At 46.3% G+C, this 27,052-nt stretch overlaps 1 protein-coding gene across 5 annotated transcripts in view; it reads left to right on the top strand.

Annotated features, from left to right (window-relative positions):
- Positions 1–27,052, top strand: part of LOC126983472 (rho guanine nucleotide exchange factor 11-like) — a 204,507-nt gene that overhangs the window by 66,781 nt on the left and 110,674 nt on the right. For 4 of the 5 annotated variants that reach the window (XM_050836197.1, XM_050836209.1, XM_050836186.1 and 1 more), the window contains exons 2-3: positions 11,191–11,467; positions 26,775–26,853. In XM_050836197.1, the coding sequence (XP_050692154.1) occupies positions 11,191–11,467; positions 26,775–26,853 (356 nt within the window). Of the gene's footprint in view, positions 1–11,190; positions 11,468–18,517; positions 19,444–26,774; positions 26,854–27,052 lie in introns of those variants that run through there. The other variant, XM_050836220.1, reaches the window with a different exon arrangement.

Here is a 27,052-nt window from a genome sequence, read left to right as displayed (position 1 = left end):
AAATGACAAATCAGCCACTTTGGAGTATATACTGACCAACACGTCACTTAAAAATTATGCGTGTGTGTGTACAGTCTTGAGGGTGGATGGGAGGTTAGTGAACACAGACTCATTCGCCAAAAAAGTAATATTAAAATCAACAAAACTGAGTAACCACGCCTTGAAAAACGGGTGAAGGAGGACAAATCAGCCACATTGGAGTATATACAGACTAACACGACGTTTCTAGAATGAGGCGTGTGTGTGGACGGGGTTGGGTGTGAATGGGAGGTTAGTGAACACAGTACCAACTCATTCACAAAAAAAGTAATATAAAAATCAACAAAACTGAGTCACCACGCCTTGAAAAACAGGTAAAAAAAATGACAATTCAGCCACATTGGAGTATATACTGACCTACACGGCGTTTAAAAATGAGGCGTGTGTGTGGACAGGGCTGGGAATGGATTAGATACTAGTGAAGGGGGGAGGGGAGGGGAGGGAGGAGGTTTCTAGTGCGGGTGTACTTGGGTGGGGGGTGGGGGGGGGGTTGGCTGGTGATGGGTTGCAGTGCCTCTCAGTGCCAGTCACGCCCCGCCTCTGGCACCACCGATGGACGCCTCAAGTTGTAAGTGGGGTGTGGATGAGGGGCGGGGGCAGTGGGGGGCTGTATTGATAGGCCTATGTAATTGTGTGGGGGTGGAAAGGGTTGGGGAGGGGAACGCGGGGACTCCACATCTGCTTCTGAGCTAAGAAGTGTCTTGATAGCTCCTCCAAGTTTTTTTCTTCATTAACTTCTTTTTTTGTTTTTGTTTATTGCCTTTGAGCTGTTTCCTTCACTGTAAACAAAACAAAAAATGGTAGCCCTGAGTTAGTGAATTGGGGGTAAGCGGGGACTCCACATCTGCTTCTGAGCTAAGAAGTGTCTTGATAGCTCCTCCAAGTTTTATTTTCATTAACTTCTTTTCATGTTTTCGTTTATTGCCTTTGAGCTGTTTCCTTCACTGTAAACAAAACAAATGATAGGCCTTAGTTAGTGTATAGGGGGAAAACGGGGACTCCACATCTGCTTCTGCGCTAAGGAAGTATCTTGGTAGCTCCTCCAACTTATTTTCTTTATTAACTTCTTTTCATGTTTTCGTTTATTGCCCTTGAGCTGTTTTCTTCACTGTAAACAAAAAAAATCATAGGCTCGAGTTATAGTGAGTGCCTGTACTTGTATCTATGTGTCTCTGTCAATATCTGGTCATATGTGTCTTGCTTGGAATTGAGTTTTCGTGTTTTATCGTAAGTTTGGGTTGGTCGCGTTTGTCTGTGCGTCGGTTCGTTGTGTGCCTTGCCTCCTGTGTGTCTGTCTGTCTGTCTGTTGTTCGTATAAGTCACGTGCTGTCTGTGTACTTGTTTGACCCGTCTGGCTGATGGTGTGGCGTATTAGTATTACGCACACACACACACACACACACACACACACACAGCTATCTAATCCTCACTGACACTACCTCCACCACCACCACCTCCACATCACCACCACCACCACAGGCCCTCGAGCACCAAGCCTTAATATCCTTAGTGCCATAACAGTCTCATTAGCTCTGATTACGCTTTTGTGCCATCTTATTCAGTTTCCTTTTGGCGGCCGGACCAGCATGTGTGTGTGTGTGTGGGGGGGGGGGGTGTTTTGGTCCAAGAATCAACACCAGGTTTAACAGAACATAGTAAAAATAAAAAAAATACTCCAGCCTTATTCACAAACACCATCCAGTAACAACGAATAGAATAAAAAAAAAAAAAAGCACATTATGTTTCCAGTAAGTTATTCTCCGACATGAACGCGTAAGTATTCCAAGCGTAAGATTTAAAGAAGCGTTTGTAAGAAGGATGAAAAAGAGAAACATTAAAAGAAGAAATGAAAGGGAAGAAACTGAAACAAGGGACTGAACAATGGCAAGGTAACGTCGGAATCACTCGCTGTAGCTCACCCTCTGCCTAAAAGATAAAACATTGGGACATATTCTAAAACATCTCGCCATCCAAGCACACATATTTAACAAGGCTTTCGTAGGGTTTGTGGGCATTTCCAAGGGTAGTTTCATGACCCTGGTGGTAGTGTGACCCTTCCTCTGTACCATGAACCTAAAGAAACACATATTTAACAAGGCTTTCGTAGGGTTTGTGGGCATTTCCAGGGGTAGTTTCATGACCCTGGTGGTAGTGTGACCCTTCCTCTGTACCATGAACCTTAAGAAACACATATTTAACAAGGCTTTCGTAGGGTTTGTTGGCACTTCCAGGGGTAGTTTCATGACCCTGGTGGTAGTGTGACCTTTCCTCTGTACCATGAACCTAAAGAAACACATATTTAAGAAGGCTTTTGTAGGGTTTGTGAGCATTTCCAGGGGTAGTTTCATGACCCTGGTGGTAGTGTGACCCTTCCTCTGTACCATGAACCTAAAGAAACACATATTTAACAAGGCTTTCGTAGGGTTTGTGGGCATTTCCAGGGGTAGTTTCATGACCCTGGTGGTAGTGTGACCCTTCCTCTGTACCATAAACCTTAAGAAACACATATTTAACAAGGCTTTCGTAGGATTTGTGGGTATTTCCAGTGGTAGTTTCATGACCCTAGTGGTAGTGTGACCCTTCCTCTGTACCATGAACCTTAAGAAACACATATTTAACAAGGCTTTCGTAGGGTTTGTGGGCATTTCCAGGGGTAGTTTCATGACCCTGGTGGTAGTGTGACCCTTCCTCTGTACCATGAACCTAAAGAAACACATATTTAACAAGGCTTTCGTAGGGTTTGTGGGCATTTCCAGGGGTAGTTTCATGACTGGTGGTAGTGTGACCTTTCCTCTGTACCATGAACCTAAAAAAACACATATTTATTTAACAAGGCTTTCGTAGGGTTTGTGGGCATTTCAATGGGTAGTTTGATGGCCCTGGTGGTAGTCTGACGAAGTTTCTGCACCGTGAACGTAAAGAAACACTCATGGGGACGCGTTTGACCTCCATTTTGGCCTGTAGAAATGATTGATGTGAGAGGAGACGTCTGAGAATACCTGCCTTAAAACTGACCATCGCACCAAAATGGCCCAAAAGCTTCAGATAATCAAAAAGACAACAAAACAAAACAAAAAACTTCATTATGGCGTAAGTTGACCGAGCGTAACAAGTTTCTAGGAGCAAAACAGACCATGGAATTAAATATAAGTGATCTTTTTTTCTTTTCTTTTTATTTTGCATCATTGTGTGTGTACTCATTTTTTCCCTTCCTCTCCATTTCAGCAGCAGATTGCGAGGGTCATTTATTCACATTTATTTATTTATTTACATTATTTTTTTTTTCGTTGGTCTGTCTCCTGTAACGTAAGAATTTCCGTAACGCCAACAACACTAAGAACAAAAACAAAAAAAAAACAAAAAATAACAAAGACATCGACGATAACAGAAGCAAAACACAGTAGCAAAAAGTAACAAAAACAACAAAACAACAGTGAAAACAAAAAACTAACAAAAAACAAGAAAAGGTAACAAAAAAACAACAAAAAACAATCATATAAAAACAAAGCTATAAAATGTATCGAAAGCAACAACAAAAACAACAGCAACAACATGACAATCTTTAACAATACATCAAAGCAAACATTAACGATAACAAAAACAATAACTCAGAAGACATCAACAACAACAACAACAACAACAACAACAACAACATGACAATCTTTAACAATACATCAAAACAAACATTAACGATAACAAAAACAATAACTCAGAAGACATCAACAACAACAACAACAACAACAACAACAACAACAACAACATGACAATCTTTAACAATACATCAAAACAAACATTAACGATAACAAAAACAATAACTCAGAAGACATCAACAACAACAACAACAACAACAACAACAACATGACAATCTTTAACAATACATCAAAACAAACATTAACGATAACAAAAACAAGAACTCAGAAGACATCAACAACAACAACAAAAGCAAAAACATGACAGCGGCGTAAGTCCTAAGTCAAAGGTCGCATTCCCCGAGTCCTGTAGGATACGCCTCGCCCCTGAGGACTGTGGGAAGCTCCTTTGAGGGTGGAGGGGAGGGTCCTTACATCCTGTGTGTGTGTGCCTCCTCCTGGGTGGGCAGCTGCGGTGGCTTGTTATTGTGTGACCTGACCTGACCTGTGGAGGGTGGGGGAGGCAGGTGTTACAATGTGTGTGTGTGTGTGTGTGTGTGTGTGTGTGTGTGTGTGTGTGTGTGTGTGTGTGTGTGTTATAGAGAGTGAGAGAAGGGAAGGAAAGGAAAGGAAAGGAAAGGAAAGGGAAGGGAAGGGAAGAGAAGGGAAGGAAAGGAAAAGAAAAAAAAGGAAAGGAAATGAAAGGAAAAAGAAGAGAATAAAATAAAATAAAAGAAAAGAGAAGAGAAGAGAAGAGAAGAGAAGAGAAGAGAAGAGAAGAGAAGAGATGGAAGGGGGAACTACATGGGGGTATTGAGAACTATAATATATCTCATAATGTATACAGAAAGTGCACTTCAAGGGTTATGTGCCACATGTCCGCTAGATAGAGTGATGGACAGAGGGAAGTGGAGGGGCGGAAGAGAGGAGGGGAGGGAAGGAAAGTGGAGGAACAGAGGGGGGAGGGGAGGGAAGTGGAGTAAAATAGGGTGGAAGGGAGGGAAGGAAAGTGGAGGAACAGAGGGGGGAGGGGAGGGAAGTGGAGGGGCGGAAGAGAGGAGGGAAGGGAAGGAAAGTGGAGGAACAGAGAGGGAAGGGGAGAGAACTGGAGGAACAGAGGGGGGAGGGGAGGGAAGGAAAGTGGAGGAACAGAGGAGGGAGGGGAGGGAAGTGGAAGGGCGGAAGAGAGGAGGGAAGGGAAGGAAAGTGGAGGAACAGAGAGGGAAGTGGAGGGACGGACGGAGAAAGGGAGGGAAGGGAAGTGGAGGAACAGAGAAAGGGAGGGAAGTGAAATAGAAACCAGAGGGAGAAAGGGAGGAGAGGGGAAGGATGGAGGGAGAAAGGGAGGGAAGAGAAGTGGAGACAAGGAGAAGGGGAGGGAAGTGGTAGATCGGAGAGGGAGGAAAAAAAGGAAAGGAGGGGAGGGGATGCACTTCACTTTACCTCCCCGCCACTTGAGGGAAGAATGGAGGGAACTGTGTCATCTGGCTGGCGTCACCCTCCCCCCCTTTTTTTTCCTTCCTCCTCCTCTCCCTCGATCTCTGCATCTTTTTTTTTTTCCTTCAAGTACAATTTTTTTTTCTTCAAGTACAGTTATTTTTCCCCCTTCGTGGTTGGCTTTTTAATTTTTTTTCTTATTTTTCTGTTTTTAATATTTTTCAGTGATTTTCTCGTTTTTTTTCTCCGTTTTTTTTTCATTTTTTCCTTTTTTTTCGTGTTCTTATTTTTCCTCGTTTTTTTTCTTGTTTTTTTGAGTTTTTTGTTTCCTTGTTTTCTTTTTTCTTTGTTTTATTTCTTTCTTTTTTCGTCTTATTTTTTTCGTTTTTTTTTTTCATTTTTCCTATTGTCTTTTTTCCGTTTTTCGTTTTCTTATTTTCTTCGTTTTTCTTCAGTTTTTTTCTTATTTTTTCTTTTTTGTTTTTCGTTTTCTTATTTTTATCTCATTTTTTCTTCCCATTTCTTCACTTTTTTCGCTTTAGTTCTCATTTTTTTCATTTCTCCCGTTTTTTCTCCGTTTTTTTCACGTTATTTTTCCCCTTTTTCCGTTTTTCCCCATTTCGTTCTTATTTTTCGCCTTTTTTTTTTTTGCATTCCCATTTTTTTCCGCGTTCCTGTTTTCCCGTTTTTTCCCGTTTGTCTTGTTTATTTTTTACTTGCATTTCATTTTCTTTTTCATTTCGTGGTTTGCGATTTTATTTTGTCTTACTCTTTCCCGTTTGCTTGTATTATTTTCCACCTGTTTTTCACTTTTATAGGTGTAGGCCTATGTATGCTCTATTATTTTTTGGGGTGGTAGGAGGGAGCGTGGTTAAGGGCGTCACTAATTTGCCAGAGTGGGCGACGTGTTTGATCAGTGGAATTAGCTAACACCATTTTATTATCATCATTATCATTATTATTATTATTATCATCATCATCTACGATCTTTACTTATTAAGGTATTTAATTAGGTTCTCTTCGCCTTGCTTCATCCTTTCAGCTTACCAGTGAAAATACTACTACTATTACTACTACTACTACTACTACTACTACTACTACTACTACTACTACTACTACCACTACTACCCTTATGTCCTCTGTAGCCTTCTTTACGTGAACGCTGAATATTCTTAACAGGTAAACTACTCTTGCGGGAAACCTAATCAACATACGACGCCGGCCAGTCTGCTCTTTCAATTAGACGGGAACTTAATGGCCAGGTAACCGTGCGAACACCTGGGCCTGTTGTCTTGTGGAGGGGGAGGGAGGGGAGAGGCTGAGACGAGGAGGGGAGAGGGTGCAGTGGTAGTGATTTAGGGGGAGCTGTGTGCGGAGAGTGAAGGAGAGGGTGGTGGTGTGGGGGTGTACCAGGTGTGTCTGATGTGGTGGTGGTGGTGGTGGTGATGGTGGCGCCAGAGTAATGGTGGGACGACTCACAGCGTCTCGCCTGGAGGTGGTTACGTGGTCTTGTGTGTGTGTGTGTGTGTGTGTGTGTGTGTGTGTGTGTGTGTGTGTGTGTGTGTGTCAGGATCCTCTCTCGCCTCTCCCTCCCTCCCTCAGCATCCTCCTCCCCGTCAGCAGTGGTCAGGAAGGTCTCTCTGAAGGGCGCTGAGGCAGGTCACCATTGGCACCAGCATCAGACCAACTTATGATATCAGATTACAAGCCACCTTCAGAGGGTCGTGTTACCTTGCTTCTGCCGTCTACTATTACTGACACTGCTACTACTGATACTACTACTACTGATACTACTATACTACTACTACTACTACTACTACTACTACTATTACTACTACAACTAAGAATAATACTAATACCTATCTACTGACATTTCTTGTAAAGTTCAGCAGAGAGAGAGAGAGAGAGAGAGAGAGAGAGAGAGAGAGAGAGAGAGAGAGATATCACCTGGGGTCGGGTCCTGAGGTAACCCAACCCCCGTGGCGGCGTCTGGGGGGAGGGCGGCGCCGGGCACATGGTCACTCCCAGCCTGACCCTTCCCCTTGCCGCCACGCCGTCGCCGCCTCCTCCTCCTCCTGTCGCTCATTCTTTATCCCTTCTGTTTCTCCCCTCTGATTTCAGTAGCACTCTTACCCTCCTCTATCCTCTTCCTTTTCCACCTCCTCCTCCTCTTCCTCCTCCTCCTCCTCCTCCTTTTCCTCCTCCTCCTCATCATCATTGTCTTCATTCTTTTGTCATTTCTTCTTTATTTCTTCTGTTCTCCCTCTTCCTCAACCTCCTCTCTTCAGTAGGACTTCCTCTTCCTCCTTTCCTCTCTCCTCTCTTCTTCTCTTCTGCTGTCCCTCTACTTTCCTCCTTCTTCAGACTTTTTCCTCCCATAACTATAAGGCAGAGAGGTGAAGCTGAAATGTATCTCTCTCTCTCTCTCTCTCTCTCTCTCTCTCTCTCTCTCTCTCTCTCTCTCTCTCTCTCTCTCTCTCTCTCTCACACACACACACACACACACACACACACGAAGTCTGAATTATCCCCCAACAAGGTAAAGAGGCAGCAAGTGGACCCAAAAAGTGGTTCATGATACAACTCTTGGTCCTCTCCTCTACCACACGCAATGCATCCTTTCTTGAGACGCCTCCCACACTGCATAGTCTCAGGCCCGTAGTCTTAAATGCATCGCCACCTCTGCTCGACAGTTAGAGAAGCCTCGTAGAAGTTGCTGGTTGACAGTTTTGTGATCCTAGTGATGGTTCTACACAAGTTCTGCATCTTGAACGGGTCTATAACACAGTCTTAAATGCATCGCCACCTCTGCTCGACAGTTAGAGAAGCCTCGTATAAGTTGCTGGTGTTTTCATGGATAGTTTTGTGATCCTTGTGATGGTTCTACACAAGTTCTGCATCTTGAACGGGTCTATAACACAGTCTTAAATGCATCGCCACCTCTGCTCGCCCGTTTATAAGTTGCTGGTGTTTTCATGGATAGTTTTGTGATCCTTGTGATGGTTCTACACAAGTTCTGCATCTTGAACGGGTCTATAACACAGTCTTAAATGCATCGCCACCTCTGCTCGCCAGTTAGAAGAGCCTCGTAGAAGTTGCTGGTGTTTTCACGGACTGTTTTGTGATCCTTGTGATGGTTCTACACAAGTCCTGCATCTTGAACGGGTCCGTCACGCAGTTCCACCCTGTCAGTCATCTCTGTGGCCTTGGAAGATAGTCGCAATGGGAGCCCGATACGTTTAATACTATGGATCTCTAATATGGGGTCTGCACGTGTTCCCACATTCAATAAGGCTTTCGTAGAGGTTGTGTTAGCATTCCCATGAATAGTTTTAAAAGCCTGGTGATAGTTTGACAAGGCTATCGTTTTCACACCCACATTCAATAAGGCTTTCGTAGAGGTTGTATTAGCATTCCCATGAGTAGTTTTTAAAGCCTGGTGATAGTTTGACAAGGCTTTTGTTTTCACACCCACATTCAATAAGGCTTTCGTAGAGGTTGCGTAAGTATTTTCATGAGTAATAGTCTAGTGGAAGTTTGACAGGACTTTTGCACCGTGAATGTAAAAAAAAACACTCGTGACATTTAAAATTATTATATTAACTTTTTTTTTTTTTTTTTTACTTAAGTGACTGGTTTTGATTGGTATTGTAAAAGATGGCATAGTCCCTCAGTGAAATATGTTGCAATGTTATCTTTCGTGTTTACTAAGAAGTTTGTGTAGTGAGGAATAGGTGGTGTGTGTGTGTGTGTGTGTGTGTGTGTGTGTGTGTGTGTGTGTGTGTGTTTATCCAACCTTTCTCTCTCTCTCTCTCTCTCTCTCTCTCTCTCTCTCTCTCTCTCTCTCTCTCTCTCTCTCTCTCTCTCTCTCTCTCTCTCTCTCTCAAGGTAGCGACTGAGAGGGAGGAAGGAGGGGCGGCGGCGTGCTTTTAAAGGGGGCCTGTCCGTCGGCTGGAGGGGGGAGGGGAAGGAGGGGGAGGGGGGAGGGGGGTCGTACTTATTGGCTGCGGCACGTGATGGCGTCCGTCGGGGGGTTCAGCGGACGACTTGGCGGCGGCGGCAAGGGTGGCGGGGACGGCGGGGGCGGTCGTTCGTGTTAAGTCCCTGAGCTACTTCTTTCTGCATACCAACCCGTTGCATGTTGTGGTGCTGTGTAGTCGTATAAGAGGGGAGAGAGGGTGGAGGAGGAGCTTGTAGGGCTGAGATGGGCTTGAGTATGCTTGCGGGGCTGACTTGGAGGAGGTGGCAGCTATGTAGTCTGGTAGAGGGCTAGATTTTTTTTCTTCTTCTTCTTCTTTTGAGGAGGGGGCAGAGGGAGACTGGGAAGAGGCCTGACTGGCGGTTTCGTGGGGTGAAGGTTTGTCTGTTTCCTCATATAACTGTCTTGCTTCGTCCAGTGGTAGATGTCCGACTTTTATCACCTACGAGTATTATCCAGCTTGTTAACAACTGTCACCATTCTTCCTTTTCTTCTTCGTTTTCTTCTCCTTTTTTTCCTTCTTCATCATCTTTTTCTTCATCTTCATATTATTATTATTATTATTATTATTAGGGAGGGTGACGCGTGGTTTAGCCAAGGCCTCTGTGCTGTTAAAACGCAAAAGAATAGCAATTTATTTACAGAACGAGGTTGAGAGAATGGGATTAGTTGCTCGTTTACTATGAATGTGGAAGAAAACAGTTCATTATTTCACCCATCTCACATTCGCGGCAGCCGTAGTAGTAGTAGTAGTAGTAGTAATAGTAGTAGCAGTAGAAGTACGTCGTAACTCGAGGACTAACTGTAGTACTATAAGTGTTCAGATACTTAGATAGTTATGGCACCTATTCATTATACTTTCATAGGTAACTTACGTGGAAATTATCAAAATCGGGAGAGATATAAACGTGGCAGAACCATCTGAACATTCGTAAAAAAAATCTAAGAAGAATTAGTAGTAGTAGGTGAAGCAGCATTAGTAGTAGTAGTAGTAGAAGTAGTAGTAGTAGCCGGAGAGCATATCACGACACAAGTCAACTGATGTACATGTTTCATTCCATCAAAGTTGTCAAAAATAGTACAGAGAGTTTAGTTTCCGAGTTGTCTTGATACTCCTCGCCTAAAGAAGTTTGTTATAGAAGAGAATACATGGAAAAGAAGACTGTTAGTGAAAGGGATGAAAGGGTGAAGGTGCTGGCTAACTCTTTGCATTAGTAACTTGGACCGCAGGGGATGAGCTTGAATAAAGAAAAAGTAAAGTTAGAGGTAATGTTGGGGCATACACTATAATGCATGTGAAGAAGAGGTTTTTGTAGATACCGGATACTTGATGACATTGTATATATGTAATAAGAATATATTTTGTTGTTGCTTGTTAATGCAGTAGCCAGGATGGTGGGTAGGCATGGTAGGCTGGCGGCTACGATGAACGCTGAAAATAATTTAGTGTTGAATAATATCCACGACCGTGTCCTGGTGGAGTGAAGGAAGAGGCGTCATTATTCATACCATGTTACTTGTACTGTCATTATTATTATTATTATTTTTTCAGCGGGCTTTAATTTTCTAGCGGGCTTTTTCTTCAGCGAGCTTTTTTTTTCATTATTTTTTTTTTTTTTTTTTACGCCCTTGCACTGTCTCCTCTGCGGCTGTATTATTATTGTTGTTGATGTGGTGACATTATTACTAAGTTACTACTGCAATGGTTCCTTTTATTATCATTATTATTATTACTCATTGTTGTTGTTGTCGTTGTTATTGTTGCTCCTTAGCAAGCCCCCGTTCCACCTAACTAACTTCACGTCCCCCCTACTCCCGCCCACTTCCTCCCCCCTCTCTTCCACCAGTCCACTCCACTCCCCACCTGTCACCCACCTGCATGACCCCCTCCCCATCTTACACCCCTCCACCCTTTATGCTCCCCCCTCCCCCTTTCCCCTTACCCTTTCCCCCGCCTTGAACACCCCATCCCCCCACCCTCCCCATCTTACCCCCTCCACCCTTTATGCTCCCCCCTCCCCCTTTCCCCCTACCCTTTTCCCCCGCCTTGAACACCCCATCCCCCCACCCTCCCCAGGTTACTAATGTCCCGTCTTTGTGTTGCAGGGGAGAAGGGGAGCGGCGTGGGCTCTGGCGGGGCGGGCGGCGGCGGGCGGGAGCAGCGGCGGTCTGACCCTGGAGGCGTGGCGGCGCTGGCCAACCACGCGTCCTGCCCCGCCGCCACCACCTCCCCCGCCTCCACCAACCACGCCCTCAGCACCGCCCACCCCGGCCTCGCCTCCTCCCTGGCCGCCGGTGACCTGCCCAACAACGGCTCCGAGGCCCATGAGGAGTACGGCTCGCCCGACCCCTCCTCGCCCGGCCTAGGACCCCCCGACCCCTCGTGAGTACCCCTACCCCCTCATAGTCTCTCTCTCTCTCTCTCTCTCTCTCTCTCTCTCTCTCTCTCTCTCTCTCTCTCTCTCTCTCTCTCTCTCTCTCTCTCTCTCTCTCTCTCTCTCTCTCTCTCTCTCTCTCTCTCTCGCGTGTTTTGTGTAAGTATTTTTCCCTCCTTAACCCTGCCCGCCACTCTCTCTCTCTCTCTCTCTCTCTCTCTCTCTCTCTCTCTCTCTCTCTCTCTCTCTCTCTCTCTCTCTCTCTCTCTCTCTCTCTCTCTCTCTCTCGTTGCGTCTTTAATATTTCATCCCCTTACCCCCGCCCCCCTGCCGGGCCATGATGTCTTAAAGCTGCCCTCGCCTCGGCCCGGGCTATTTCCAGACCTGCTGAGACCTTCACCGCAACACTCTTCTTTATTTGGGAAGAAATCAACTTTTTTTTTCCGTCTTTCCCCTCTTACTCTTTATTACCTTCCTGCCTTCCTTCCTTCCTTCCTTCCTTCGCTCGGTTCTGGTTAGCTTAAGAATTTCCCACTTTCTCATTTTCTTCACCTCTTGTATTTTCCTTTTCTTTTCCTCTTATTTTCCATTCCTTTCCTTAACTTTCCCATTTGTATTTTCTTTTCCTCTTGTACTTTCCTTTCCTTTCCAATTTTTCCTTTTATTTTCCATTCCTTTCCTTTCCTTAACTTTCCCTCTTGTATTTTCCTTTTCTTTTCCTCTTATTTTCCATTCCTTTCCTTTCCTTAACTTTCTCTCGTATTTTCTTTTCCTCTTGTACTTTCCTTTCCAATTTTTCCTCTTATTTTCCATTCCTTTCCTTAACTTTCCCTCTTGTATTTTCCTTTCCTCTTCTTTTCCTCTTAAATTCTCCTTTCCTTTTCTTTTCCTCTCTTATTTTGCTTTCCTTTCCCTTCCTTTATGTCTGCTCTTGTATTTTCCTCTTAATTTATTAGTGCGTCAGTCGTAACTAAAATAACTTGTCGAAGGGTGATTTTTAAGTCTCAAACGACGAGCCTCTTCACATTAAGGTATACGTAACATCCTTTAAGAAAACTGTTGCCGTGTTGCCGACAGATAAAAACACGTGCGAGGAATAGTTATCTGCACTCTTTTTGTTGCCCTTGAGCTGTCTCCTTTGTTGTAAAAGAAAAAAAAAAGTATCTATCGTGTCTTGTCTCAGATTTACACAAGAGGGGAAACTGTCGCTCTTCGCATAACGTTTCCGCCGACACAGCATCGTCAACGTTTCTTCTCTGTAAACGTTCAAGAGGTAGCGTTTTAGATCTCGGTGATATTCTTGCATTTATTAAAAAGAAAGCAGATTTCACGAAGCCTTTCTAACAATGATGTAAGAGAGAAAGGGAAAAGGTGTGTGTGTGTGTGTGTGTGTGTGTGTGTGTGTGTGTGTGTGTGTCGCCAGGGGCCTTCGGAGTGAGGAAAAACGAGCTTGCGTGGCGTATGGTTAATCAATGTGTGTGTGTGTGTGTGTGTGTGTGTGTGTGTTGAGGAAGGGAGGGGTGCGTGCAGGCATGTATGGTTGTGTATGAATGTGTGTGTGTGTGTGTGTGTGTGTGTGTGTGTGTGTGTGTGTCATCGGATAGTTATTACCTTCATCGCCTCGTTAGTCAGCTGTTGTTCCTTTAATACGTGTTTGATAGACCCCCCACCCCCGCGCTCTCTCTCTCTCTCTCTCTCTCTCTCTCTCTCTCTCTCTCTCTCTCTCTCTCTCTCTCTCTCTCTCTCTCTCTCTCTCTCCCCCCCTTATCGATTCCCCCTACACCCCTACGCGAGGAAAGGCGCAGTACTGTCTCTACGCCGCCAGTCGCTCAGCCATTCAGGAACACAAGACGTTCTCGACATGTCACAAACTTGATCGTTAAAAGTGATATAAAAAAGATCAACGAAACCAGCTAACCGCGCCTTGGAAAACGGGTAAAAATAGGTTGATCAGCCACACTGTTGTTGTTGGCGAAGACTGAACTAATTCGATGTTTGGAGTATCAGGCTTGAGGGTTTTTTTTTTTTTTTCCAGTCTTGCGGAGCTTTACCTAGTTTGTCTGTCACCTCTCTAAAGGCAGACATACTGCAGAAATTGCCCCCCCCCCCCCCTCTCTCTCTCTCTCTCTCTCTCTCTCTCTCTCTCTCTCTCTCTCTCTCTCTCTCTCTCTCTCTCTCTCTCTCTCCTCTATAATCAATGAAGCCGGACATAAATAGTATCACCCAGAGAGCCTCCAAATTGCTTTTATGCAGATTACATTTTTTTGCCGGGAGAGTTGAGAGTAAATTTAGCAGAACTGGAAGGCTATTTTGGTCCTCGTGTTATCTATGTACGGTGCGGGAGTGTATGGCGCCGGCGAGTGAAGAACAAAAATCAATGTGAAAACTGTTTGCGATGTCCCTGAAATCGATGAGGAGACAATGCTTGGATGATTAACTTTATGCAGCCAAAGTCCTCGAACATTTCCTCCCCTCTCTTAAGTTGATAAAAATGGTGACTGGGTATCTTTTTCCCTCGCCACAATCTGCCTCCTTCCATCCCCGTCCCACATTTCCTCCCCTCTCTTAAGTTGATAAAAATGGTGACTGGCTATCTTTTTCCCTCACCACAATCTGCCTCTTTCTATCCCCGTCCCTCGCCACAGCTCTCCCTCCCTCCCGCCTCATCCCTCGCTACAGGCTGCCTCCGTCCACCCTCGTCCCTCGCCACAGCTTCCCTCCCTCCCGCCTCATCCCTCGCTACAGGCTGCCTCCGTCCACCCTCGTCCCTCGCCACAGCCTCCCTCCCTCCCGCCTCATCCCTCGCTACAGGCTGCTTCCCTCCACATCGATTTGTTTCCATGGGGGCAGGAGGAAATACAGACGAAGGAAGGCTGTTCAGAGTTGTGAGAAGGACGAAGGGAGGCTGTTAGGAGTTATAAGAAGGACGAAGGAAGGCTGTTAGGAGTTGTGAGATGGACGAAGGAAGGCTGTTAGGAGTTGTGAGATGGACGAAAGAAGGCTGTTAGGAGTTGTGAGATGGACGAAGGAAGGCTGTCAGGAGTTGTGAAATGGACGAAGGAAGGCTGTTAGGAGTTGTGAGATGGACGAAGGAAGGCTGTTAGGAGTTGTGAGATGGACGAAGGAAGGCTGTTAGGAGTTGTGAGATGGACGAAGGAAGGCTGTTAGGAGTTGTGAGATGGACGAAGGAAGGCTGTTAGGAGTTGTGAGATGGACGAAGGAAGGCTGTTAGGAGTTGTGAGAAGGACGAAGGAAGGCTGTTAGGAGTTGTGAGAAGGACGAAGGGAGGCTGTTAGGAGTTGTGAGATGGACGAAGGGAGGCTGTTCAGAGTTGTGAGAAGGACGAAGGAAGGCTGTTAGGAGTTATAAGAAGGACGAAGGGAGGCTGTTAGGAGTTGTGAGATGGACGAAGGGAGGCTGTTAGGAGTTATAAGAAGGACGAAGGGAGGCTGTTAGGAGTTGTGAGATGGACGAAGGAAGGCTGTTAGGAGTTGTGAGATGGACGAAGGGAGGCTGTTAGGAGTTGTGAGATGGACGAAGGGAGGCTGTTAGGAGTTGTGAGATGGACGAAGGGAGGCTGTTAGGAGTTATAAGAAGGACGAAGGAAGGCTGTTAGGAGTTGTGAGATGGACGAAGGAAATCTGTTAGGAGTTGTGAGATGGACGAAGGAGGCTGTTAGGAGTTGTGAGATGGACGAAGGAAGGCTGTTAGGAGTTGTGAGATGGACGAAGGAAGGCTGTTAGGAGTTGTGAGATGGACGAAGGGAGGCTGTTAGGAGTTGTGAGATGGACGAAGGAAGGCTGTTAGGAGTTGTGAGATGGACGAAGGAAGGCTGTTAGGAGTTGTGAGAAGGACGAAGGAAGGCTGTTAGGAGTTGTGAGATGGACGAAGGAAGGCTGTTAGGAGTTGTGAGAAGGACGAAGGAAGGCTGTTAGGAGTTGTGAGATGGACGAAGGGAGGCTGTTAGGAGTTGTGAGAAGGACGAAGGAAGGCTGTTAGGAGTTGTGAGAAGGACGAAGGGAGGCTGTTAGGAGTTGTGAGATGGACGAAGGGAGGCTGTTAGGAGTTGTGAGATGGACGAAGGAAGGCTGTTAGGAGTTGTGAGAAGGACGAAGGAAGGCTGTTAGGAGTTGTGAGATGGACGAAGGGAGGCTGTTAGGAGTTGTGAGATGGACGAAGGGAGGCTGTTAGGAGTTGTGAGAAGGACGAAGGAAGGCTGTTAGGAGTTATAAGAAGGACGAAGGGAGGCTGTTAGGAGTTGTGAGAAGGACGAAGGGAGGCTGTTAGGAGTTATAAGAAGGACGAAGGGAGGCTGTTAGGAGTTATAAGAAGGACGAAGGGAGGCTGTTAGGAGTTATAAGAAGGACGAAGGGAGGCTGTTAGGAGTTGTCAGAAGGACGAAGGGAGGCTGTTAGGAGTTGTGAGATGGACGAAGGGAGGCTCTCAGGAGTTGTGAGGGTTGTCAGAATACGACTGGCAGGGTCATAAAACTACACCTGAAAATGCCCACAACTCCTAGGAAAGCCTTGTCAAATATGTGTTCTGGGGCGGCGAAATGTTTATGGATACGAGACGGGGGCCTTTCCCAACTTTTTCCAAATCTCCACTTGCCACATCATATGACGTAACCTCACATTAGTACGCAGGAACTTACGCTCGCATTGTGTATCACTATTGCCCCCCGCCCCACACACACACACACACTCCCCCCCCCCCCCTCCTCCCTCCCCCCTCGTTTTCTGCTACTTAGGCTCAGTTGCAGCACGTGATGGCGGACTGGAGGGAAGGAAGGCCGAGTTCAGTATGTTAGGCTTTTATCTTCTCTTAGTCCTTGTTTTGCCTTACTCCGTTTTCAGTAGCAAGCCGATTCATTCCTGCCGTCACTACGACTACTATTACTACAACTTTTATATTTTCTTTAGTCCATGGTTTACCCTCCTCCGTTTTCAGTAACAAGCCAATTCATTCCTTCTGTCACTACTACTACTATTATTACTATACTACTACCACTACTACTACTAATACTAATACTACTTACTACTTACTACTACTATAAGGAATACCGTAGCTGATGATACCATTACTACTACGACTACCGTTTTCTTTTGCCTGCTGTCTCAGGTTAGCCAAGTTTCCCTTATAATGTCACGGTAACGCTCCCAACGAAGAAAACGGAGGTAAACAAAGTCTTTGCTTGGGGGACTATGCAATGAATGGATTGTTAACTTTATTCAGCCAACGTCCTCGAACATTAAAAATTTTCCTCCTCTCTCTTTCCCTTAAGTTAATAATAATGGTGACTGGCTATCTTTTTCCCTCGCCACATTCTGCCTCCCTCCATCTCCATCCCTCGCCACAGCCTCCCTTCCTCCCTTCTCATCCCTCGCCACAGCCTCCCTTCCTCCCTCCCTCCCTCCCCATCCCTCGCCACAGCCTCCCTTCCTCCCTTCTCATCCCTCGCCACAGCCTCCCTTCCTCCCTTCTCATCCCTCGCCACAGCCTCCCTTCCTCCCTTCTCATCCCTCGTCACAGCCTCCCTTCCTCCCTTCCTCCCTTCTCATCCCTCGCCACAGCCTCCCTTCCTCCCTTCTCATCCCTCGTCACAGCCTCCCTTCCTCCCTTCCTCCCTTCTCATCCCTCGCCACAGCCTCCCTTCCTCCCTCCCTCCCCATCCCTCGCCACAGCCTTCCTTCCTCCCTCCCTCCTCATTCCTCGCCGCAGCCTCCGTTCCTCCCTCCTCTACCCTCGCCACAGGGTCCCTCCTCCTCACGCCCTTGTTAATATCTCCTATAGCATTAGACAGCCTTTCCCTTCCCCCTGCCATAAATCAAGACCATCTAATTATGACACTATGATTGTTCCCAACGAAGAAAACGGAGGTAAACTTATCACTAATTGAGAGGTGGACTTTTTTTTTTCACGCCTTTAGTTTACCGATAGCTTTAGACAGCCTTTCCCCTCCTCCTGCCATAAGTCAAGTCTATCTAGTTATGTCACTATGAACGCTGCCAACCAAGAAAAGAGGTAAACTAATTAACTGATAAAGAGATGGACAGGCTTTCCTCACGCTTCTAGCTTTTCCGATAGCATTAGAAAGCCAGCATTTCCCTTCTGCCTGTCATACATCAAGCCCAACTATTTATTTTACAGTGAACACAGAGGTAAACTAATGGACTGATATAGAAATGGACAGTTTTTCCTCACGCCCTCAGCTTTTCCGATAGCATTAGACAGCATGCTGTCCCTCTGTCAAGTGATATGTAAAGGATACAGAGGACTACTGTTGCCACTCCAGGCACCAAACTTGGGGAAAACTACGTGCTTGTGATGGCGTTGACGCGGCTCAACCATCTCGTAACCTTGCCTATGTCGTGGAGAGAGAGAGAGAGAGAGAGAGAGAGAGAGAGAGAGAGAGAGAGAGAGAGAGAGAGAGAGAGAGAGTTAATATATCGGAAGTGCTACTTATCAGCTTCCAAAGGCAGCAACCGCTCTGTCAAGGAGATAAGCGACCTGCTAGACACAAGCCATTCTTTTTACAGCAAGGGAAGCAGCTCAAAGGCATAAATAGATAAATAAAAAAAAAACGACATGCACTGCTCCTGTAAAAGAATGTAGAGATAAGTGATTGAAAGAGTTAGTGTTAATGCCTTGTTGTTAGGCCGCTCAGATGGGAGTTCACTACTTCTTGTGGGATCAAACCGATAATTTTGAGCTGCCAATGGTGTGGAGATTGAAAAGTATCAGTTTGTGCTCGGGAGTTTAGTAAGGATTCAATCACGTGTGTGTGTGTGTGTGTGTGTGTGTGTGTGTGTGTGTGTGTGTGTGTGTGTGTGTGTGTGTGTGTGTGTGTGTGTGTGTGTGTGTGTGTGTGTGTGTGTGTGTGTGTGTGTGTGTAACAAAAACAGCAATAGTAGTAATTATATTAGTTGTCATAGCAATAATTGTGTCATCATCAACAGTATTCGTTTTAGTAGTAGTAGTAGTAGTGGTAGTAGTGGCAGAAGCAGCAGCAGAGGTGGTAGTGGTGGTGGCTGCGGGGAGGAGCAGCAGCGTTATCTCTCGGCGCTTCCTGACTCAGTAGTTAGTGCCTAGTTGTCGTCGCCGCCACCGCCGTGCCCACCACTCTCATTGTTTTCTCCTTGCTATACATTGGCCCCCAGACCCCCCTTGTGCCCTCGCAGACTCGTTCCTTCCACCGGTGCAGCAGGTGCTTGAGTTAGGCCAATATGTTGGCCGGTGGAGGGTGACAGACCCCAGCATGTTTGCGTGTGATCGCCAAACTGCCTCGGCCGCCGCCGCCCCCAGACCCACTACACACAGTCCCGCGGGGCTGTGCAGCCCCTGAGGCTGGCATCCACAGTGACCTTTAGTGGAGTGAAGGTTGTGAGGTGGCGGCCATGTTCTCGAAGAGGAAGTCCAGCTCAGACCACTTGGAGGGCCTGGACGAGCAGGTGCTGAGGCCCCACGCCCGCGCCAGGGCGTCCTCCCCGCGCCGCTTTTCCTTCCATGGGTCGGAGCCGCAGCTGCACGACGACCACCACCACGAACACAACCAGGACCGCAAGAAGAAGTACGCCACAGCGCCTCTCTCGCACCACCACCACCAGTCTGCCGCCGCGGCCGCTGCCTGCCAGCGGGAAAAACCGGCCACACCCGCGAAGAATAAGAACATTCCTCAGCCGACCTACCAGAAAACCTTCATCGCCATGCTGAAGGGCAAGGACAGCCGTGCCAGCAAGAGGCGGAGCCAAGAGTTCGTGGAGTTCGCGGCGCCCCGGGCACAGACGCCGCCCCACTCCAAGCCGCCCTCGCTGCCTCCTAAGCCCACGGGGACCTTCTACCAACCCGTGTCGGCCACCTGCAGCCTAGTGGCCCCCCGGGTGATGCACGCCGGCCTCAACCACCACAACGAAGAGCTGTACCGAGCCGAGCCCCTCGCTCCAGTCCAGCCGGAACTGGCTCGTCTAAGTCCCCGCAGGCAGCTGTAAGGGCCAACTTATCTCTTTGTTTCGCTTGATGCTTCTTGTCACCTGAGCGACGCGCCCCTCCCCTCTATCACCTCCCCACCCCCTCCCCGAGAAAGCCCCGCCCTGGACGGCCAGTCACGTCCATCACCTGTGCCTGCATCCATTGCTCAGGGTCAGCGGTGATGGCGTGTCCTTGTGCCACACAGCCCCGAGCCGCCGCTGCTCTCAGGCCACCGTCGGGTGTGGCGCTGTGTAGTGAAGCGAGGTGTTGCTGTACACCAGCGGGCCTCACTGTGGCACGTAGGGACGCATAGCCGATGTGGCCTCGTCGGGGCTCAACAGAGTCGAGCCGGGACTTCTTGTGTTGCCATTCTTTCGTAATTTTTAATATATTTAAATATTTCTTTCCCTTCAAGAAAACCTTTATGAACTTCCTTCTATATCAGTTATTTATTTATTTATTTATTTATTTATTTATTTATTTATTTATTTTTTTTTAGTCCTCACCGTTTATAGCGGCGATGTGTCAGCCACATTATCCGCAATCCATCATTATGGATTTAACCTTTTTCTAATACATTAAAGTTTCACCTCAAGACCCACGTTGGTGACGCCCACCTTTGCCTTCATAACACATGCAGGGAAGAAAAAAATATGAAAGTTATGTGTTTATGTGTAACATGGCAGCAGCGGCATTAAAGTACCTCTGTGAGTTCTGAGTAAGTAAGGCTTCGTGCGGTGTTTTTTTTTATATATATATATTTTTTTTTTCCCTGTCGTGAAAATCTGGTCCCAGTCTGGAGCACTAGTGGACACGTGAGGAACACTCAGCTTTATGCATAACAGTGAACAGCAAATATCAGCGCCGATCTCGTTTTGCGTCATTTTGTTTTGCCTGCGGTATTTAGACTGAAAAGATCCGAACTACGTCTAGGATCTTGAAGGCAGGGAGCTCACTCTTTACTGTTTTTGTGTGGCTGTAATATTCCTTTGATTTGTTGGATAGTTTATGTAGAGGAGGTGCGGGGCGACGAATTCGACGAGAAGTGTATGAGTTAGGAATGGACGTGAGCTGCTGGGCCATCTGATACTTTCCCTAACCTTCCGTCGAGGTCCGATAATGTAAACTGTTCACACTGACTTCGAGAATAGGCCCCTCCCCCCTCCCCGTGAAACTTGTGTGATTGGCTAGTCAACACAACAGCCACGCCCCCTTTTCTGCCTAGGGTGCGTGTGATAGGCCGATACAGGGAAAGGTTAACCCCTACATATTTAAACGTCGTGTTACGTAGTCTTCATCAACACTAACGTGGCTGGTTTGTCTGTTTTTGACGCGTGTTGCAATGTGTGGTTAATTAGTTGGTTTTGTTGATTTTTTTTCTTTTTTTAATATAAACATTATCACTTTTTTTACGTCGGAGTTTATATGTCAACTTAACTCTGAAAATCCAGCACTTTTAGCCAACTCCCTCCCTGAAAAGAGGATTAAAAGCCAAACTCGCTGCATAACTTGATAAATAATGATAGCACGTTTTAAATATCTGGCGAATATCTTGATGGTATCTCGGCTGGTGTGATCAGGGTATAAGTACAGTGAGGGGGGCGGGGCGGGGCGTACGGGCATAGTGGGTGGGGGGGATTCTCGTGTCGTCAGTCCCGTGTGATCAGCTGATACATGCAATCCTCCGGCGATAACGCGTACCGAGAAAATAAAAAGCAGATTGGCTGGAAGTAGTGTGGCGTAATGCTTCTTGACTTCCTCCTCCTCCTCCTTTTTTTTCTTCTTCTTTCTCATCTTCTTTATTTTCTTCCACTTTTCTCCTTTTTTTTCTTCGTCTTCTTTTTCTTCATCTTCCTCCTCTCCTCCTCCTCCTCCTCCTCCTTTTTTTCTTCTTCTTGTTTTCTTTATTTTCTTCCACTTCTTTTCTCCTTTTTTTTCTGTCCTGCTTTTTCTTCGTCTTCTTTTTCTTCATCTTCCTCCTCTCCTTATCCTCTTCATCATCATCATCATTATCCTTTCTTCTCGTTTTCCTCCACTAGTGATATTATTATTATTATTATTATTATCATCATTATTATGTAATGTATGTATATATGTAACGAATAAGCATCAGTGTGAATATGAATGAGCCTAAAATTAACATACGTTCAAGGAGAAAAACTGTGTGTGTGTGTGTGTGTGTGTGTGTGTGTGTGTGGCGTCGGCAGGGTTGGTAAGCGTGACGGTGTGTGCTGGGTGTGGGAGGGGGGGTGAGGTTCCACGTTTCCTGCTCATGTTGTTGGCGGCAGCGGTGGGGCATGGACGCTCCTCAGCCGTACTCGTGGGCTGGGTTACCTAAGTCAAGGACCAATGCGACGGGGATGAGCACCGAGGCCACGCGCAGCTGTAGCATTATGCCCCCAACTTTGCTCTTACTTTAGTGGTTCCCAGACTCCCTCAGCCGCTGTCTCTGGATGGTGTTTGTCGGGGTTAGTCTCGTGCCCGGAAAATATAAACTCAAGAAGGGTAAAATGGAAGCGGATGGTGCAGTGTTATCTATTGTCCGAGGCAACCTTCAGATGGCGGCCTGAAGTAGTTGCATAGCCTCAGATGGCGGCCTGAGGTAGTTGCATAGCTTCAGATGGCGGCCTCAGGTAGTTGCATAGCTTCAGATGGCGGCCTGAGGTAGTTACATAGCTTCAGATGGCGGCCTCAGGTAGTTGCATAGCTTCAGATGGCGGCCTCAGGTAGTTGCATAGCTTCAGATGGCGGCCTGAGGTAGTTACATAGCTTCAGATGGCGGCCTCAGGTAGTTGCATAGCTTCAGATGGCGGCCTCAGGTAGTTACATAGCTTCAGATGGCGGCCTGAGGTAGTTACATAGCTTCAGATGGCGGCCTCAGGTAGTTGCATAGCTTCAGATGGCGGCCTCAGGTAGTTACATAGCTTCAGATGGCGGCCTCAGGTAGTTGCATAGCTTCAGATGGCGGCCTCAGGTAGTTACATAGCTTCAGATGGCGGCCTGAGGTAGTTACATAGCTTCAGATGGCGGCCTCAGGTAGTTACATAGCTTCAGATGGCGGCCTCAGGTAGTTACATAGCTTCAGATGGCGGCCTGAGGTAGTTGCATAGCTTCAGATGGCGGCCTCAGGTAGTTGCATAGCTTCAGATGGCGGCCTCAGGTAGTTGCATAGCTTCAGATGGCGGCCTCAGGTAGTTGCATAGCTTCAGATGGCGGCCTCAGGTAGTTGCATAGCTTCAGATGGCGGCCTCAGGTAGTTGCATAGCTTCAGATGGCGGCCTCAGGTAGTTGCATAGCTTCAGATGGCGGCCTCAGGTAGTTGCATAGCTTCAGATGGCGGCCTCAGGTAGTTACATAGCTTCAGATGGCGGCCTCAGGTAGTTGCTTATATATCTCCTCCGCGGCTTTCCGTGCGACTGGGGTTGACTGTCGCATCAAACAGGTCCTCCGAGACACACCACGTACCCAAAAGTCTCTGTCGCATGCCGCGGTGGACGACCTTTGCGTAACTCGGTGTTCACGCCAGTGTTGGTCCGTTTTCTTTAGATAGTTATAATTGTTAAGTAATGTCGTCTCCATGTACCCCGCCTCCTGTCAACGTGGCGGTGGTTCAAAGAGACTATTGAAAAAAAATGTGTCGAGATGAAGAAGGAAGGAGCGCTGGAGTTTATTGGCCAATGACAGATTTGAAAAAAAGGGAAAGATATAAGGAGAATGAAGCAGTTAGATTGGTAAAAGGACATTTAGAAACATGAGCAGCTATAAGAATTGAAAGAAAGCGCTCAGATAAGGACAGAAGATCAAGTGAAACACACCATTGAGCAAGACTACCACCGTGGCTGTCACCTACGCTACGAACACCTTTCATCGGGCGTCACCTTGAGACTGGTTTCTACACCATGAGTCACCGATGAACCTTTCCCTACGAGCTTTCTGTGAACCACTTTTACGGGTTACGGGTCACTGGTTACTTCCAGCATGTTTATTTTCTCTGTCCGCTGTTATTAATAGTATGAGGCCAAGAAAAAAAGGATTGAAAGTGACGTATGTGGAATTAACGAAGGTGAAAAATAGTTAAAAGCTGCCGTTGGCTTTTGAGTTGGTAATGACTGTTATGGCTCAGCAAGGGAGAGAGAAATGAGAGCTTAGAATGCGGCCGTACGCGTTTAGGCATCCCGTGCATCAGGACCCAAGGCAAAAAGCGGTTTTCAGACTCGTTCTGCCATTCACTCTTCCCTACGAACCCTCTACAGCCAGGCCTAGCAGTCCTCAGCGTTCTTACTCCACACTCCTCCACCAGGTTACACACACACACACACACACACACACACACACACACACACACACACCGTCGTTTGCCGCGTCCAGACACTCCATGATCGTTCCCTCCCCCGCCACCGTCAACTTGTCCCCGCTGTTATTTTCAACGACTAATCTCGCATCCTGTCTCTGTATAACCATTCTGCTTCAGCGGCCAGTCTCTGGGTGATAATGATGATAGTAATGCTCCTGCTGCTGCTGCTATTATGGTGGTGATGGCGGTGATAATAACAGTAATAATAATGATAATAGTAATGATAGTATACCACCACTACAACCATTATTCCTACAACATAATATTGCTGTTTTTTTTATTGTTTTCCCTTGAACTATCTAACGCTGCAGAGGAAAAAAACTACCGATACCACCTTTATAGCAATGAAATTATAATAAAAAAATAGAACTCTGGTGTCGATTAAGAGTAAGAGGCTGGCTTGGGCAGGTCATAATACATGTAGAATTGATGACAGATGTAATGTACAGATAACAGATAATGATAACAGATGTAACAGGTGTAATGATAACAGATGATGAGTACATGTAGAATTGGTAACAGATGGACAGCCAGAGTAACAGAGTGGCAACCCAGGAATTTTAAGAAGTCAAGGCAGAGGGAACCAGGAGGAGAGGTGACCTTAGAACCTTTGCCGGCGCAGGATAAGAGTACACTAACATCACATCGGACGCAACTTTCTCCTGCAGTGGCGTAGTAATGGCTAACGATTATGATGATGTAAGTGAGCCTCGTGCAAACCCTCGGACTGCTGAGCGGCGCCGTATGACCAATGGGGTTGCGGCGCCATAATCATGTAGGTCGATATTTTTAGACGCTTTCGCCTCTCACATCAACTACTTTCAAAGGCCAAAATGGAGATTAACCGGCATCGAATAGGTGTTTCTTAAGGTTCATGGTACAGAAGAAGGGTCAAACTACCACCAAGGTCATAAAACTACCCCTGGAAATGCCCACAACTCTTACGTAAGCCTTGTTAAATATGTGTTTCTTATGGTTCATTGTACAGAAGAAGGATCAAACTACCACCAGGGTCATAAAACTACCACTGAAAATGCCCACAACTCTTACGTAAGCCTTGTTAAATGTGTTTCTTATGGTTCATGGTACAGAAGAAGGGTCAAACTACCACCAAGGTCATAAAACTACCCCTGGAAATGCCCACAACTCTTACGTAAGCCTTGTTAAATATGTATTTCTTATGGTTCATGGTACAGAAGAAGGGTCAAACTACCACCAGGGTCATAAAACTACCACTGAAAATGACCACAACTCCTACGAAAGCCACGTCAAACATGTTTCTTAAGGTTCATGGTACAGAAGAAGGGTCAGACTACCACTAGGCTCATAAAACTACCCCTTTTACGTAAGTCTTGTTAATTATGTGTGTTTCTTAAGGTTCATGGTACAGAAGCTGGGTCAAACTACCACCAAGGTCATAAAACTACCCCTGGAAATGCCCACAACTCCTACGAAAGCCTTGTCAAATATTTGTGCTAGGGCATGTTGAAGACCATGACCGATAGACTCATCATAATCAATCAACCCATATTACTACTCGTATCACAGTAAAGGTTCAGTGTAGGATACGGGGACCAGCACACCATCCTCTACCGTCCTCGTTGTCAACCCAGCACTTCAAAATGTCAGGGTACGCTTTTTGCACCCCCCACCCCACCCCACCCCATGAGTCAGACCCGTGCTGTCAAACGTTACGGCGCCTTATCCCACGTATATGAACAGGCTGGCTCCCTTCTTCTGTACCATGAACCTTAAGAAACACACATATTTAACAAGGCTTACGTAAGAGTTGTGGATGTTTCCAGGGATAGTTTTATGACCTTGGTGGTAGTTTGACCCTGCTTCTGTACCATGAACCTTAAGAAACATGTTAGACGTGGCTTTCATAAGAGTTGTGGGCATTTCCAGGGGTAGTTTTATGACCCTAGTGGTAGTGATAGGCTTACAAGGATTCTGGGCCGATACAAGCTATTTCTAAAGGTCAAAGAGGGGGTCAGTCGGGTTCTAATGAGTGTTTCTTGAAGTTCATGGTGCAGGAGAGGGTCAAACTACCACCAGGGTCATAAATTACTCCTGGAAATGCCCACAACTCTTATGAAAGCCACGCCAAACATGTTTCTTAAGGTTCATGGTACAGAAGCAGGGTCAAACTACCACCAAGGTCATAAATTACTCCTGGAAATGCCCACAACTCTTATGAAAGCCACGCCAAACATGTTTCTTAAGGTTCATGGTACAGAAGCAGGGTCAAACTACCACCAGGGTCATAAATTACTCCTGGAAATGCCCACAACTCCTATGAAAGCCTTGTCAAGTATGTGTTCTTGGGCGACGAAATGTTTTATAATACAACCCTTAACTTATTTTTTTCAGTAGAGGAGACAGTGCAGGGGCGTAAAAAAAGGAAACAATAATGATAAACAAAAAGCCCGCTACTTACTGCTCCTGAATAGAGTGGCCAAGAAGAGTGTTGATGTATCGTTCTTGATATATCCGTTTATTATTTGATCTAGTCACCCACCCCAAGTGATCAAAACTCATATTTCTTGAATCGTATCTAGAAAATGTAAAAAAAATTAAATGATCAGGTACCTGGAAAATATAGGCGAAAAATATGATTCCCTTCCTTCAGTGAAATATAAAAACGTGACTGATCTCCTTTTCGGCCTCTGGAAATAGTTGATGTGAGGCGGAGGCGTCTGGGAACACCGCCCCGAGCTGGTCACTGTCTGGCTTCACACTCCGACGAGGAAGCTCCCGCGGCAGATGCAAACTCGATTTTTTTTTTTTTTTTTTTTTTTTTTTTTTTTTACAGCAGAGGAGACTGTGCAAGGGCGTAAAAAAAGAAAAGAAAACAATAATGAAAAAAAAAAGCCCACTACTTACTGCTCCTAAAATGTGTGTGTGTGTGTGTGTGTGTGTGTGTGTGTGTGTGTGTGTGTGTGTGTGTGTGTCTTCCCACCAGCCTAACGCCCTTCCCTCTCCTGCCACAGACCTCCGGTGAAGCATCACAAAAAGAAGGAAGGACAAGTCAACCGCTCCGAGAGTCTCAAGGAGAAGCAGCCTAGACGGGTGAGTCATGCGTGCTGTACCGAGAAAGAGAGAGAGAGAGAGAGAGAGAGAGAGAGAGAGAGAGAGAGAGAGAGAGAGAGAGAGAGAGAGAGAGAGAGAGAGAGAGAGAGAGAGAGAGAGAGAGAGAGTAATAAACAATAAGACATATATTTTATAAATCAAGGGAAAACAAAACAAAAAAATACTAAAGGCAGGTAAA

The sequence above is a fragment of the Eriocheir sinensis genome, chromosome 5, assembly GCF_024679095.1.
Source record: "Eriocheir sinensis breed Jianghai 21 chromosome 5, ASM2467909v1, whole genome shotgun sequence".
Lineage (NCBI taxonomy): Eukaryota > Metazoa > Arthropoda > Malacostraca > Decapoda > Varunidae > Eriocheir > Eriocheir sinensis.
Note: the sequence above shows the minus strand (reverse complement) of the source record. Positions and strands in the feature narration are given on the sequence as shown.